Source organism: Pelobates fuscus, chromosome 13, assembly GCF_036172605.1.
Source record: "Pelobates fuscus isolate aPelFus1 chromosome 13, aPelFus1.pri, whole genome shotgun sequence".
Lineage (NCBI taxonomy): Eukaryota > Metazoa > Chordata > Amphibia > Anura > Pelobatidae > Pelobates > Pelobates fuscus.
This window is the reverse complement of record NC_086329.1, coordinates 52,788,353-52,806,000: the sequence shown is the minus strand read 5'-3', so window position 1 is coordinate 52,806,000 and position 17,648 is coordinate 52,788,353. Positions and strand designations below refer to the sequence as shown.

The 17,648-nt window shown below is 36.5% G+C and overlaps 1 protein-coding gene across 4 annotated transcripts in view; it reads left to right on the top strand.

Moving 5' to 3' along the window:
* BCL11B (BCL11 transcription factor B) overlaps positions 1–12,860 on the top strand; it is an 87,447-nt gene extending 74,587 nt beyond the window's left edge. For 2 of the 4 annotated variants that reach the window (XM_063439744.1, XM_063439743.1), the window contains exons 3-4: positions 2,423–2,518; positions 5,969–8,251. In XM_063439744.1, coding sequence (XP_063295814.1) covers positions 2,423–2,518; positions 5,969–7,968 — 2,096 coding nt within the window. In that variant the 3' untranslated portion in view covers positions 7,969–8,251. Of the gene's footprint in view, positions 1–2,422; positions 2,519–5,968; positions 8,252–9,598 lie in introns of those variants that run through there. The other 2 variants (XM_063439746.1, XM_063439745.1) reach the window with 2 other exon arrangements.
* Positions 12,861–17,648: the final 4,788 nt, after the last annotated feature.

The window sequence follows — 17,648 nt, the reverse complement described above, 5'->3', positions numbered from 1 at the left end:
CAACTCATTAGCTGTCCTGAGCTAAGTCCTACAGTACAAGGCCAGCTCATTGCTTGAGAGCGTCTGATTATTAGCAAATAAATTGACTGCTTACACTGGGGAGATGTCACTGCATTCCTAGTACCATAACTACTAAATTGTGCTGTCGTGCTTGTGATGCGTGGAGTGTTCCTTTAAGGTTCTCATTATAGAATGGCAGACTCCCACTTTACTGCCATGGTATGCTTCCCTATTATCTGTTATACTAAATCTACTTTGTCTATCAATTGAAACTTTAACTTTAACCCCTTAAGGACCAAACTTCTGGAATAAAAGGGAATCATGACATGTCACACACGTCATGTGTCCTTAAGGGGTTAAACCACCTTCTTTTGTTCTCTATTTTTCTCAAATTGAAACCAGATTTCCATTTATTACTTAAGCTTTTAATATATGTAACGTAAACCAAAAGAGAATCTAGAAGGCCTGTGTCTTTTTACCAAGTCTTCCGTATATCCCAGTCCTTTCACCATTAGCACATTGATTTCCCATAACTAGCACTGTTGAGTATTAGCCACACCAAATATCTCCAGTGCAGAGCTATTATACCATCTAAACCCAGTCCTCAAAGACCCCCTACCAGTCCAGGATTTAGGGATTACCCTGTTGTTTCTAAAGTGTCTGTTCACCCTCCCCCCCCCCCCCCCCCCCCCAAAAAAAAAACACATTAGACACAGCAGGGTAATCCCTAAATCCTGGACAGTTCGGGGGTCCTTGAGGACTGGGTTGAGAACCCCTGATCTAAAGCCATAGTAATGCCATAAAATGGATGTTAAGATAACGCTCACAATGCAGGCATGTGAAGACAACCCATCTCATAAAACGTAACAAGATTTCCAACCAAACTACATTTTTAGAAAACTCGTAAACAGGCTGTGGCCGACTATTAGTTTTTTTTTTTTTTTTAATTTTGGTTAACCACAAGCAAATATAAAATAGTTTAAAAGTAGGTTATTCTCTTTAAACTGCAGTTATATTTAAAATCCATTCAGACAGTTTCTCATAGTAAGGGTCAAAGAGTGTGCTTAACCTCCCCACCATTGACCACATTCCGACCACCATCTTCCATTAAGTATGCGATGTGTACAGACCTGAATTTCACTGAATTGTTAGGTTCTATTTTTTGTAACTATGGACATTTGCTGTAGTGTAAATAATATCCTATGTGTGGTTTGTTGAAGTTTCTCAAATTCCTATCTAAACATTAAACACAATTAGGAATATTTAAAGCAAAATATCACTCTTGAGAATTCCCCTGCTATAGTCCAATTTTGGCTATATCACCCCTTCGTTTGCAAATTCACTATCACGTCCTTCACACAATGCTACTCCTGTAAATGCAGCAGGAAGTAAAGTATCCCAAGGATATATTCTCCCCTAAGCCACCTGGAAATCAATAAATGCGTACCATAGTATGACAACCTTTGCACATATATTTATATATGTAGCTGATACACTTTTATTTTCTTCACAGGTTAAGATAAATTCCAGCTATAGGTTGTTGAAAGCTTGTCTATGGCTCAGTATTACTGTTTATGTCATAATGAGAAGAACTAAAACCACTTTATTTACATGCACACAAACTTTATGTGATATGAGCGGATGTATTCAAACATACACTTTTCTTGTGACCTTTCAAAGCCAGCATCATACTTACATGTTTTTCTTCATATTATTATTTAGATTAGGTAGGTAGAGGTAGATATTGGTTTGCAAAGCATCATGGGAGCTCATGGTCCACAACATTTTTTTACAAAATACGGTTGACAAAGAAATTGTGCACCCCATACGTCATATTTGGTAGATGCAAACCCTTCAGTTGACCTCCATGCCACTTTTTTTTTGTTTTTGAGTCTTGATGCTGTGCTTTAACAATTAACAGCTCCATTCTCATTGGCATTGTGATGTCTTCCTAAACCTGAATGCCATTTTAGGCGAATTTCTAGCAACAAATTCACAAAATCTGAATGTGGAAAGTCCATTTCTTTGATAATAAAAAAAACTATTTAATAGAAATGAATTATGGGTAAAACGTCACAGTTTTTTGTTGTTATTCCCCCCCCCCCCACCCCCAAGATGACAATCTGCTTGTTTGTGTATAGTATCTTAGTCCAACAGGTTATAATGATGTTAAGTAGAATGTTTTTGTTGTATTTTTGATGTTTTTATTTTGACAGTCACATAGCCAAGCCCAGGAAATAGATACAGTAATACATATTCTTCCTTTAAAAAAAATAAAATACTGACGAGTAAAAAAAAAAAAAAGAAAAATTCCTTCTAACTTGTCCCGACAGGCTAATGATGAATAGATTGCTAGTTTAAAGGAACATATCAATGTAGTTTTTTTTTTTTTAAGTTGAATTAATAAGATTTTGTAATCCAGGTTTATCTGAATGGAACCTTTCCTGCCCGTACACGTTCCCGTCTGTGTATGCCGGGCTGAAAGTACACATGGCAAGAGAAAAGAGAGCAAATAAAGGTTTATATCATTTATATGTTTTAAATATATAGTGACTGTCTTTTGTATCCTTTTAGTAGAGCTCTGTGAATGTACCTATTTATTAATTCCTTTAAAAAAAAAAAAAAAATCAGTTTTGCTGAAACTGTAGTCTTTCAACTAGATTTCAGTTTACATAAAAGAGAATATTTAGAAGATTGTATTTATGCACCACTTGTTCCAGGAACATTGCATATTCTAGTAACTGTAATTATGATTAATACGGTAATTTAAATTCAAGTTGAAATCTGATTGGCTAAAAGTACTGAGCAACCAATCACCACACAACTAAAAGTATATGTTTTTTTTTTCCTTGTTGCTCTCTTTAAAAGTTGTCTTACAGTGTTTACCTTAGTCTACAAATATTTGTTAGTGCCTGCTATATCTAAGCCTATAAAATGTATCTCTTGAAATATAGGATGTTCTAGATTGTCCAGACATTTGTGATTCCCAGTTAAATATATACTAAATTAGAGATAAAAGTTTGAATAATGGTAAAATGCTTGTAGAAAAAAAATAATAATACAAATTACTCTATAACTATGTTACATTAATATATGTGCTCCAAAATGAATTGGTCTTATCAGTTAACATATTTACAGACACGTTAACATATATTTTATTACATTTAGAAGCAACTTGGAGTCTGCCATTAATTAGTAACGATAGGAACTTGAGCAATACTTAAAATGTCTAGAATCCCAAAACAGATTTCAGATTTGTTGTAAGAAACTGTGTGTCTACAGCTGTAATTACCAGCTTTATATAAAATATAAACCTTACAGCAATCAAAGTTTAAACTGGTTAGTTCAATAGCCTTCATCTATATGTTTTTTTTTGTTTTGTTTTGTTGCTATTTTACATGGCAGCCATGTTGATTTCCTTTCTGGAGAATACAGTCAGGTGTTGTTCATCTATACCTGGCTGTCTGATTCTTTAGCTCGATATTTCAGTTTTGTTCGCCTGCTGCGGGTCCCTCTCAAGCTTTGCATCGTGGGGCCCCTGAGAAAGGCAGACAGGCTAAAGTTAAAAAAATATATACTTTTGTGAAATGAGTTGTAGAGTGTCATGAGGTTTCTCAGTTACTTAAAGCAGCTATTGTGGAGGTATCTTGTCTGTACCTGTCTCTGTTTTGAACTCAGTGACGGATTTAGGATCTAATTTCTGCCCTCGCTGCATGTTTGCCGAAAAAAATAAAAATGCAGGCATTAAAGGGTTAAAAAAAGTGCTGTCTTTTTTATCTTTGAATTGTAGGCTACAAAGACCTTTAAAACTCTGGTTTCTATTATTAGAAGTTTCTTAATGTTCCTGTTCTAAATTCAAAAGTAGGTGAGGTGTGTGGTACCAGCTATGGTAGGCCTGTGGCTGTGACCATTACATACTCAGTAAAACACATAATTTGACTCATGTGAACCAATGTTTGCAGAATTTATTTTCTTTGATAAATGCAACTGGGGTGTTTGCAAGTAGTAAAGCAAATAAACTCTACTATTTTGTCCACTGTTTAAAAGATTACTTTAAGTCTCTGTCTGTGGCGTGAGGTAATCTTTAAAGGTGGTGGGAAGCCAAACTCTGCCTCTGAATTTGACTCTACCCTCTGACTTGTTGGCTTTGCCCATTGAACCCAATGTATTCAGCCCCTGACTCAATGAGACAATGTAAACCCAATGTAAAGTCAATTGGTGATATCAGAAATCCCGGTAGACCAGACTCAGCACACGATTGGTCTATACACAGGGAATGGGACATTTAAAAAAAAAATGTTCAGTCTTTAGTAGCTCAACTCCCCAATATCTCCATCCATCGATAATGGGGGAGAGGAAACTGCAGAACTTATTGTGACAAATACAGCATGTTTACATTCTAATCATTAGTAATTACCTCCTCTGCAGTGTGTGTATTTAATTTAAGGATAATTAAGAAACATCTACCGTATGTGTCTGTCTGTCTCTCAATTTGGCTACCTGTCTGCCATTACTCATCTCCATTGTTCTAAATCTAGTTTTCATTTTTTTTTACACCTTTTATTTTTTTCACTACTTCTCATCAAATAACTGACACAAAAACTATTTGCAAACATCTCCCTCACTTATTAAGTGATCGTGAATAAATGAAGTAAGCCGTTTAAATGTCCCGTAGAGGATAAGTCTTTATGCTCAAGTTAACAATGGTCAGCTTTTATGCACAGTTGCTGTGTATATAAAAAAAAATTAAAAAATCGAAGTGAATGTGTTAAGGTGACATTTATTGAGGCACTTATTGATCTACAGGCTTTTTAGTTTACATACTCTGAAACATATACCTGATAGGAGCAGAATATGAAACATGTATCAGTAGGAAATATTCCGTTTTGAAATATCTATTTGCCAATGTTTTTCAATATATCACAAAATGTACCCCATTTTACAAAAAAATAGGATTGTATTTTAAACAGATTGGACAACTGTCATCATATTTGCACTTCTCAATTTTTCAATTTCTTTTTATTACATTTAATAAAACGTAATGAATTTTTAAATAATGCATATTGATTTTTTTTTGTTATGAGAACATTTTACTGTGTCAGACCTTACTGTTAACTGACCAAATGCTGCTCAGCCGGACTGGCCTGCTGTTGCAATTGCTCTGTGTTCTTAGTGTGACCCTGCAGCAGTAGGCAAGTTAGACTGACCAGCAGGTGGCCAGCTAAAAGTAGAATCTGACCCAACATGGCTGCTCAGCCAGATAAAAAAAGTGACATTTTCTCAAACAAAATCAGTATACATCGTTGGGAAAAAAAAAAAATCAATAAGGTTGATTAAATATAGCAGGAATGTGGAACTGCACTCTAAGCCATTTTTAATGTATCCGGGTGCACCAGACCAGTCCCAGTACCAGGAACCAAATAATTGATGAGGAAAAATAGAAGAGAAGTCCAGGCACTCTAAGAATACAAAAAGGCAATTTTATTGAACCCAATGCAACGTTTCGACCTACAGCTTGACAAAGGCCGTGTAGTTTGAAACGTTGCAGTGGGTTCAATAAATTTGCCTTTTGTATCCTGAGAGTGCCTGGACATCTATTCTATTTTTCCTCATAAGGTTGATTAAATGGCATACATGTTTAAAACACTAGAAGTAAAAATGTGATGAAAGTTTTATTTTAAGCAATTTATTTTTTATTATTAATGTAGGGAGTCTATCATTTTCAGATCAACATGGGGTTCTCATTTATTTGTCCCTGAATGTGTGATGCACTACATTACCCATCATGCTGGGAAATATAGTCCACCACATCTGTGACTTACCTGGCCCACTATACTACTAGTCTCAGCTTGAATCTGAAGTCCAGCATCTGCTTTGGTACCCAATGCACATTTTCTCTTTACAGAGCTTCAAGTGATTTGTGCTTTACAATGCTTGTTATTGACATTATTTTTCATGTCTCCCATAGGTAAAGATGAGCCTTCAAGCTATATTTGCACAACATGCAAGCAGCCATTTAACAATGCATGGTTCCTGCTACAGCATGCTCAAAACACACATGGATTTCGTATCTACCTGGAAACAAGCCCGACAAACAGTTCGCTCACTCCACGCATCACAATCCCTCCACCTATGGGACCGGAGACTGTTGCACCATCCCCTTTGATGAACTTCCTTGGAGACAGCAATCCCTTTAACCTTTTACGAATGACAGGACCCATTCTGCGTGAACATCCAGGCTTTGGTGAGGCACGGCTCCCTAACACACCGCCACTCTTCAGCCCACCCCCTCGCCACCATTTGGACCCTCATCGCCTTAGTGCCGAAGAAATGGGGTTAGTCGCCCAGCATCCCAGTGCCTTTGACAGAGTTATGCGTTTAAACCCTCTGGCAATTGAATCTCCAGCTATGGATTTTTCCCGACGGCTACGAGAACTGGCAGGGAACAACTCCACTCCTCCTCCGGTGTCTCCCAATCGCGGAAATCCTATGCATCGCCTATTAAATCCCTTTCAGCCAAGTCCTAAATCACCTTTTATGAGCACGCCTCCTTTGCCACCTATGCCCCCCAATAGTACTACTCCACCACAGACACAGGCCAAGAGCAAGTCCTGTGAATTCTGCGGTAAAACCTTCAAGTTTCAGAGCAATCTTATAGTTCATCGCCGCAGTCACACAGGAGAAAAACCTTATAAATGCCAACTTTGTGATCATGCGTGTTCCCAAGCAAGCAAATTAAAACGACACATGAAAACACATATGCACAAATCTGGTTCCATGACTGGCAGGTCGGACGATGGACTATCTGCCACTAGCTCACCAGAACCAGGCACTAGTGAGTTGACAGGAGAAGGGGTGAAATCAAATGAGACTGATTTTAGAAATGAAAGTGACCGTTCTCTAGGCCACGAAAATGAGGAAGAAGAGGAGGAAGAGGAAGAGGAGGAAGAGGAGCTTGAGAATGAAAGTAGACCTGAATCAAGCTTCAGTATGGATTCAGAAATGAGTCGCAATCGTGAAAATGGTGCAAAGCAACTCCATGAAGAGAAGTCCATGGTTCTTGGTAAAGTCATGGAGAATGTCAGCCTAGCTGGTATGCAGCAGTACAATGACATGCTCAACGAGAAGCAAAAGAGGAGTCATTTTATAAAACGGTCTTCAGACCCAAGAGACCTTTGTCGGAGAATGCAAGGTGATGAAGATGGAGTAGAGAGAGAAATCATCCGTAATGATGAAGGCACAGTGAATGGAAGAAACTTTGGCTCAGGTGAACCTTTTCCAGGCTTACTCCCAAGAAAACCCATGCCCATCTCCGGTTCTGGCCTAAACAACTCATCCAAAAGGATAAAGATAGAGAAAGATTTGGACTTGCCACCAGCAACTATAATCCCTTCTGAAAACGTTTACTCTCAGTGGCTGGTAGGATATGCAGCTTCACGGCACTTCATGAAGGATCCATTTCTAGGATTCACAGACTCTCGACAATCCCCTTTTGCAACTTCTTCTGAGCACTCTTCAGAAAATGGAAGCCTGCGGTTCTCCACTCCACCAGGTGACATGCTGGATGGAGGTCTCTCAGGGCGGAGTGGCACAGCAAGTGGGGGCAGCACGCCTCATATCAGTGGACCAGGTCCTGGTCGACCTAGCTCGAAAGAAGGGAGGAGAAGTGACACATGCGAATTCTGTGGCAAAGTATTTAAGAACTGCAGCAACCTCACAGTCCATCGCCGGAGCCACACTGGAGAGCGACCTTACAAATGTGAGCTCTGCAACTATGCATGTGCCCAGAGCAGCAAGCTGACGCGCCACATGAAAACACATGGCCAGTTAGGTAAGGAGGTCTACCGCTGTGACATTTGCCAGATGCCCTTCAGTGTTTACAGCACCCTGGAGAAACACATGAAAAAATGGCATGGAGAACATTTGCTGTCAAATGACGTCAAAATTGAGCAGGCAGAAAGAAGCTAAGGCCCCCTATATGGGTTAAATCAGGGGTCTGGGTATTCATTTAATTCGTACAGATTTAACTATTGCCAACTGAGAAAAGCTGACCTAACTTGCCTCCATAAACATAATTTAGCATAAATATGTTAGGTGTCGAAAAGCGGCACTTAAATCCTTGTGTCTGCAAAGTTCTGTTGAATCTGAGGGTTGAATAAGGCAGTAAACATTGTGGAGCCTTTTAACTGTGCAATAATTTCTGTATTTATTGGGGTTTTATTTGTAATTTTGGCATGTGCAGGTACTTTTTTTTTGCTGTTTAAATTTATTTTCTCATTTTTTTTCTCAATTTTCTTATTTTGTTTTAATTTTTTATTTTTTTTTTACTTTTTTATTTTTTTTTATTTTTGCTCATCGTTGTTGAAAACTGCTCTTGTGCTGAAGGGGACAGCAACTTGTTATCAAACAGCACATGTTATTCCCCTCCAGAACAATACAATTCCAATTCCCCTTCCCCAGAGTAGCCTAAAATTATTTTCCTTATAGAGGAGAAACATATCTTAAATTATCATTTTGGGCTGCTACATTTCTGGAATTTAAGCTAAACATGTAATTTCTTGCAAAGAAGCCATCAGCTACGTTTTTATTTTTATATATATTTTTTTTATATATTTTACATTTTATTTTATGATTTTATCTTGCCATTCCTAAAAGATGGGGGTCAGAGAGAGAATTTACACAGCGGCTTAACAATCGTTAAACATTTTAGCACTTAATTATATTGCGTGGTGTGATTACATGCATCACAGTGAAGTAGCAACTTACAATTTTTAAGATTTTTTTCAAAAACAAAAAATATTTACAATGCATAATGGGTGTATTTTCTATAATTGGAAACGTTAAACAATAGTTTGTTTAGCTTTCATTATGAATAGGTTTCAGATTTAATTGTCTAGTATCAAGAGAAAAATAAAGAAAATTTGCTGAGACAGTTTTGGAAATGAGTAGAAATAGGTAAAAGCTTTAGCAAAACAGAATTCTTTTTAGCAAATAACACCATCTACACTGAGGTAGGTCAAGCAAAAACAAAATGTGAAATTTCAGCCCGTCCATAGGTATGATAAAAATTTATTAAAAAATAAAATAAAAAAATCTACTGTCAGTTGGCATTTTTCACATGGACGAAAATTTGTCTTTTCGTCCATTTATAGACATGAACTATTTGTACACATCCTAGCATGTAAACAATTCCTTACAGTTGCTGCTTTCAGTGCCAGAGTGCCCTTCAAAACTTATAGGGGCAATGGGTAGTTGGCCAGTGTGGCACAGAAATTGTTAATAGTGGCACTGTTGACCCTTTAAAGCTTTCATTGCCAGAGGACATGAACCACACAACGATTCTTGCCATCTGGCACAGAAAGAATTGGTCCAGAATTCACTTGCTGCATTTTGTAGCATGTGCAGTTCTGATTGCCTAAAAGGGTCATCACTGTTTTCCAATTAATACATTTTGTTTTTGTAATGTAGTTGCTGATTTCAAGTACTGTGGATAATGGATTGAAAATGTTATTTATTTTAAATAATGAAAGTTTCCATTAATGACACCTGCTTTTAAGACCCTTTTCCCATTTTTTTTCTTTTTCTTTGCGCGCACCAGGAGGACAGCAGAGATCGAAAGGTTATCCATTTTAATTATGTTGACCGCACTTTAACACTTGAGTTTTATATTTTCAATGGCTTCTGAACAAGAAATTATAGCATATTCTCCTTGTCAACCTGATGGTGGTTGAACTTTATAAGGGAACACCTGAGATTAAGTGTTAGTGTTGCTAAGCATGGCATTCACAATGCTGACACTATAAAAACATATATATAATTTATTGGACGGTTCGTCTACTGCCATTCAATTTTGTAGCGAGTGCCTTGAAAACTGATCTTCCTATCTTAAGTCTCTCTCGAGACAAAATGCAAAACATTTTTGTGAAACAAAAAAAAAGACTTTTAGAAATAGAAATACAAGAAAAAAGTACATTTCTTAAAAAAAAACAAAAGCCACATTTTACTTATAAAAAAAAAAATCTGGTTGAAGATAGAGGACACAGAAAATGCCATAAGACCCAATCACATGAAGATGTTTACCCAGCACAACCTTGAACATTTTTTTTGAGCTGAATTATTGTCAGCTTTTTTTTATTTCAGGACAACGCTGCTTAGAAAACGGAATGAAAATTATTTACTGCTGAACTGAACTGAAAAAAACAGTTATCGTTGAATGGGAAAAAAAAAAAAAACAATTCAGGAACAACGGCTATTTTTTTTTCCAAACATTAAATTTAGTGCACTCTGTCTTAAAATACGTTTACAGTATTCAATACTTATAAGGGTTAAAAAAAGAAAAAAAATAATTGTGTGTATGTGTGTTTGGACGATAATTTCTTTTTTCAAAGTTTGCTTAATAGGTTATAAAATGCCATCAAGGCCCCTGTGTATAATATTGTTTTTATTTGGTGATGGGGTTTTAGTATATATTATATATATTAAAATTTCTTGATTACTGTAAAAGTGGACCAGTATTTGTAATAATATAGAATGACCTGGCAATTTACAAAACCAGAAAAAAAATCCTTGAAAATGTTGCAGTAAAATTTTAATGGTGGGTCTATAAATCTGTTCTTGTCACTGTAATTGTAAAGTCTGAGTTTTAGTATTTTTTTTTCTGCCTTGGGTGTTGATTTTCTTTTTTTTTTTATTATTATAAAAAAAATGTATAGAATCTTGTATTTGGGGATTAAAAGGTGAACTGCTGCACCATGTAGAAAAAAAGTTAAGTAGAAAAAAAAAGTGCTTCATTTTGTTTTTGCGTTGCAGAAAAAAAAAAAAATCACATTTCTGACCTGTGCTTAATTTTTCCCCCTCCCTTATTCTTATGGAATGAATATTGATTGGTTAAAATGATGTAGGCACTTGTTGTATTTTTACTGGAGCTTGTAATTTTTTAACCGTACGCTTGTCCTTTTAAAAGGATTAAATGTACTTTTTTTTTGTTAGTGAATTTGAAAAAAAAAAGAAATAAACACAAAAAACTAACGTGCTGCCATAATATATTTTTTTTTCATTTGGCAGGATAAAATATCGCAAAAAAAAAAAAATAAAAAAAATAATAACTTGTTATTTAAGTCCTACTGTACAGAAAAGAAAAAAAAAGTTGTTTGACAACATCTAGGTTAATAAAACAACACAGATTTCATCATTGTTTTATTCACAGGTAATTTTGGTTATAAATGTTTTTTTCCAGAATTGGCCTACAAAAAAAGTGCTGTTCCTACAGGGATGTAATAACCCGTTAGGTGCCCGGACCTTGTATCAAGGCCTCATTAAGTGTGGACTGATTGGTACTCATTACCCATGTAAAATAAAGAAGCTGTTTTTGTATAAAAAAAACAAAACAAAAACAAACACGTAACATTCCACTTGCTCATTAATAGTCCAGAACAAAAACCTCTTGTAGAGAGTGAATTATTCATAGTTATGCACCTCCGAATCTGAGTAATTTATTCATAGTACGGAAGCGACTGCATTTTTTGCCCACGGTAGTCCAGGCACAATCATGCCAGCCCTGTTTGAACAGGACCAAGCTCTTGCCGGCCCATGTAATGTGTGCTTTGCTCTTTCTTTTTGTACATTCCATAAATTCCTGAATGTTTGATGGGCTGAGATGAAATGTCAACACGATGGGTGAACAAACCTGAGAAAGTATAAGTTGTCGTACAAACGAGTGCTGTTTGTGAAATTACTATCTTTGCCATATTAATAGAGGCAGAATAGCCCGTACAGGCTACTTTGCATCCCCTAGGCAGCCATGAGACCAAATTTTCCTCGTAATGAAAAGTCATGTTTTACGAGAACTATTCATTTTGAAAATGCAATTTTACCAGCAAATTAAGCAACCACTTTAATATCAGCAAATTTAACACTGTGCTGCAAGCTTACAGCGCTCAAAAGGTGAACTACATAACTACACATTCACGAAATTACTAATAAAAATAATCGAAGCACAAAGATATATTGTATATGGTAAAAAAAATGGTTTCTGGGTAAAGCTACCCCTTTCCTGAACCATACAAGCACAATCTGACACACCCTATGGCGCCTTGCTGCAACTTGCACTGGCGTTACCTGCTTAAATGCTTAAGGATAATAACGGTTTCCGCCCCATGGTGTTTCAAAGAATTTCATCTCAGGCCATAGTAAAAGACAGTCCAAGATTTTAATTTAATTGCAGGTAGCCTCATCTTTATGGTGCTCTTTGTATATTAAAACTGCAAAAGCAAAATTATTGTCACTTATGTTGTTTGCATTTGTACGGCAAGGCGAATATTTTTATTACCTTTTTCTATTATTGTACGAGCTTTCGTTGTTTACTTGGAGGATTTTTTTTGTTTTTTTTTTGTCTTTTACCACACGTTTGAAACTATTTATTAATGCTTGGTATTTTTGCGCTCTGTTTTAAAAAACGAGCAACTTTTTTTTTATTTTTATTATGGATAAAATGTTGAAATGGCTAGAGGTCTTTTCAACATGGCTTAGTGAAATATTTATTGTTATCTTATTTCTCTGTAACAGATTATGACCTCTTTTTTTTCCTTTTAATGTCACACTGTTGATTTCAGCATGTGTCTGCCATTTCATTTGTACGCTAGTTCAAAACAAGGCTTGTTCCGGTTTTCAAGTATAAAACAAAGAAACAAAAAAAAAAAACAAAAACAAAAAAAAAAACAAAAAAAAATGAAATAAATAAATTGGACTTTTAACTTGATCTGATTGATTGTTCCTCATTTCTTTGTTGATATCAGTGGATTTGAAACAAAAATCTGTTGGTTTTTTTTGCACCTCTATTCATTGGTTAATCACCAATAAACTGTTCGGAATACTGTGTCCTAAGGATTAAATATTTTGTTGAACACCATTTTATGACTGACAAAATTAAAAGCACAACCAAACACCCACTTATGTTGCTTAGGTTTTTATAATGAACGATCCACGGTAGCCAATGGAAATGTCAACATTTTGAGTGATCACATTACTTTTGTATGTTTTATGATATGTTTTATATTTTGGAAAACAGAATTTTAAAACCTTTATTAAGCTGATAACTACATTTTACATTTAAATAAAACATTCTAAAAACACATTTCTTACCCCCACTCTTCTAGACATTAGGTTGTCAAAAAAAGAAAATAACTCTCTTCACGTGTCCTAAGTGTGAAGATGGACAGATACTGCTAGATTACAAACGCATTACCTTCTGTCATTTGAAGAACTTGCTAAAAGTGACTAGAGTGTAGACATGATATCTCAATACATTAATGTAATGTCATTACAAATGTCAACAAAGTGCAAAGTGAAAACACCTCAATGTAACAAAATGTGAGGCTACATGAAACTCCCGTTAGGTTGCATCACATAATTTTTAGGATACATTTCATGGACCTCATACTGATGGGTAGAACATGAGAAGCACTGCCTTGTAGCATATAGCATCCATGTGCTACAGGAGAGAAATCAATGAGCTAGTCAAGATAGCTCCATTGATTGAGTCAATTGTCTTCCTGTGGTATATGAATCGTATGAAATACAGAGAAGCACTATACATTTTTTTTTCTCTTCCTGTAGTATCGGAGGTCGAAGAGTTTTTGCAGGAGCATTCTGATTGGTGGATGGATTACTTATAGTGATAAATGTGTAAATAATAATAATAATAATAACAAAATGTTTAACCAGAAAAGGGTACATTTAGATATTCTCTGGTTTTCAAGAACGTCTTGGGATGTTACATTTGACCAACACCTAGGGGGTGTTACAATTACCCAATTTAAATGTAATTAGTGGGAAAAGAGGAAGCATTCAGTAAAGATATGTATAGTTTTGTGTGTCTTCAAATAGATTTAATTCCAGAAAAACAAGCGAAAAGCAAACATTTAAGGAAAACAGATTGGTATATGTATTATTATTATTATTATTATTATTATTGCCATTTATGTAGCGCCAACAGATTCCGTAGCGCTTTACAATATTATGAGAGGGGATTTAACTATAAATAGGACAATTACAAATAAACTTACGGGAACAATAGGTTGAAGAGGACCCTGCTCAATCGAGCTTACATTCTATAGGAGGTGGGGTGTAAAACACATTAGGACAGGAATTTGCAGTCAAATAAGGTGGGCTGCCCTTTAGGAGAGGGCAAGAGACAGGTATGTGAGGTAGGGGTTAGTCTTGGAGGCCATAAGCTTTTCTAAAGAGATGGGTTTTAATGCACTTCTTAAAAGATGCAAGACTAGAGGAGAGTCTGATGGCGGTAGGCAGGCTATTCCATAGGAAGAGAGCCGCCCGCGAGAAGTCCTGCAAGCGTGAGTTGGCCGTACGGGTGCGGACAACGGACAGGAGGTGGTTACGGGCAGAGCGGAGAGACCGAGAAGGGACATACCTATGGATCTGTGAGGAGATATAAGAGGGGCTAGAGTTGTTCAGTGCTTTATAGGTGTGAGTTAGTACCTTGAATTGACTCCTATAGCATACAGGAAGCCAATGTAAGGACTGGCAGAGGTGTGAGAGAAACGACTATAGAGGAAAATCAGTCTAGCAGCAGCGTTCATTACAGACTGTAGGGGTGCAGTACGGCTTTTGGGAAGACCAATCAGGAGAGGGTTACAATAATCCATGCGGGAAATTACTAGAGCATGGACAAGCTCTTTGGTAGTATCTAGTGCAAGAAAGGGGCGGATGCGGGCTATGTTTTTAAGATGGAATCTACAGGATTTGGCAACATGCTGGATGTGAGGCTCAAAGGTGACACCAGAGTCAAGTATGACGCCAAGACAGCGCGCTTGCATGGATGGACTGATGTGGGTACCACAAACTTGAAGGGAGAGCGAAAGAGGAGGATCAGTATTAGGAGGAGGAAAGACAAGGAGCTCAGTTTTAGAGAGATTGAAATATTTACAGTGTGTCAAACAATGATTGGTAAAATTGGCGGCGGAATTATTAAGGAAAAGTCATAACCATTTGGGAAAGGGCAAAGGTTTATTCGCAGAGTTAAGGGTTGGTCAGGTTGGATAAGACTTAAAAAATTGTATCCTTAAAAAAAAAAAAAAAAAAAGATATCCAACGGTTTAACCTTGAATAAAAATATTTAAAATTGACTATTCCCCAATACCTCTACTTGGGAATAGTCAGTTCTACTTACTATTAAACTCAGTAGAGATCCAGCTTTAGGTAAAGTTGCAAATTATTCTCGGAACAAACTCAACACAATTAGGACCTGAGGGCAGTTAGGGTGGTTCCTGTTGATAGGAAGATGGTAATTACAAAGGTGTGTTTTTTTTCTTCTCAAAACTGACAAAACTACCATTTGTGTGCCTGTGAGAATTGAAAAATGTTCCAGTAATTTGGTTGGTTTCCATCCGTTTTGAAACCGATTTGCAAATTAGTTAAATAACCTAAGTATAGATGTTAGAGAGACACTCAAGATCTATAACCACTTCAGGTTTTTTAAGTGTGTAAGTTGTGGTGCCAGAGTACCGTCCATGAAGCATTTAGTTTAATCCCTCAGATTGACAAAATTGGCCTTTAAAGAGGCACTGTCACACGAAACGTGCATTTATCCTATTGTTTTCTCTTCTCTTCCTCTCTCAGCATCTGTTCTTCTTTTCATCCTATCTTATCTGGTTTTCTTTAAAACATAATACAAAGTAGGAACTGCTTTGTCGTATGTATGTTTCCTATGCTTGACTTTCTTTGACCAAAGGAGGAGTTTGAGTCAGTTCCATTTCCTGTGTCAAAGAAAGTTTTCCCACAATACCCACCCTTCTCCTTGACACAGGAAATAGAGATGATTTAAGCTCCACCTTTGGTCAAAGAAAGTCAAGCGTAGGAAAAATACACAAGACAAAAGTAGTCCCTACTTTGTCTTATGTAGAAAACTAGAATAGAAATTTGGAAAACAAGGACCGATTCTGAGAGAGGAAGAGAAGAGGAAACAATAGGAGAAAGGTAAGTTGGGCGTGGCAGTGCCACTTTAAGCTTCTAGCTCCACTTTAAAGCCATGCCAATCAGAGAGCTATGCACACAGCTCCCAGCATACACAGCATGCTGATGAGGAATGACTTACAGGGAGACTTAGAGATTTGTTTTATTATAAATTTGGGCCGATCGGGTGAAAAATTCCTGAACTCTGAGCTGCGATGTAGCTGAATAAGTAATGAAACAAATCGAGCAATAGATGAGCTTGTTTGTTTAAATTTGTTAAATTGTCATTCATAATCCCATCTATGGCGCCAAAAAAGAGATTGATGGGGAAAAAGATGATTGATGGCTGGGGACATGCACTAAATATTTATTTTTATTCACAGCTCAAGTGAGAAGTGACCAATAGAGGGGAAAAAAGGTGGAGCAGTAAAAATATGATGCACATTTGCATATTTATATTATTATATATATGAAATATATAATATTTAAATATAGATTTTTTTTTTTACTGCCCCTCCTCATTTTGCCTCTACTGGTTTATATTGGTCTATTGTTCTCTACTGTTCTCACTTGATCTGTGAACCAAATGGTGGGAACATGTGCCTATCAGAACATATATTTATTTAGAGTGGTTCAGCTGAGACAAATAATTTCACTCACCCCACACAGTCACCCTGTCCAAGTCATCATTTTACACTCTCCTTGTCACTGTCACCCCCTTTCAAAGACAGTCATTCTTATGCACACAGTCACTTCCCACGCACGCAAGATAACAATGCACAAGTCAAGACCACAAGCGGCCACCAGCATACATACAGCACACCGCCAGCTCCCAGATACAGAGATACACATACTCACATACACAGAGATAAACATTCACAGACATTCATACTCACTGACAGACACACACACACATTTAGGTCAGACACACACAGACACATTTAATTAGTTATTCACACAGCCAGATACACCCTGTGAGACACAAGCTGTGACTTTATGTCTGTATCTGTCAATGTGTGTGTGTGTCTGTCAGTATGTTTGTATGTGTTTGCGAGTATTTGTATCATAGTGTGAATGTTCACGTGTGTCATCAAGTGTATCTATATGTGTGTGTATCAGTATCAGCGCATGTATCAGTATGGAAATTCTTTATAAATTCAGTATGAATTGCCACAATTCACCCTTAAGTGAATAACCATGATAGCAAAAAAAGGCAATTTCTTCTGTACTTGAATTTAACAAAAAAAAATGTAAACATTAAAATTTTCTTAAAAGTGTTTGACTGCCATTCATGACTGCCACAGTACACAATACAGCGCCTCCACTTGAGTTAATGATGAGCAACGTACTACAAACATTACAAGTTCAATGGTAAGCTTGTGTTGTTATTCTTATCAACTTGAAGCAGCCTGAGTGCCTTCATTATTATTAACACATTAATATTAGCAGAGCAATTATGTTTTTTTTTCTTTTCTTTTTTTTACATTTATTTATTTTTTTTGTATTTTTCATATATATTGTTATGCTTTGCATACATAGGGGTCATCAGAAGCAAACCCTGTCTCTCTTTAAAAAGACAAACAAAAAATAAACAGTATACTACAGGGGTACCCAAAATGTAGATCCCTAGATGTAGAACTACAACTCCCATGATTCTTTACATGCTTTTAGAATGCTTT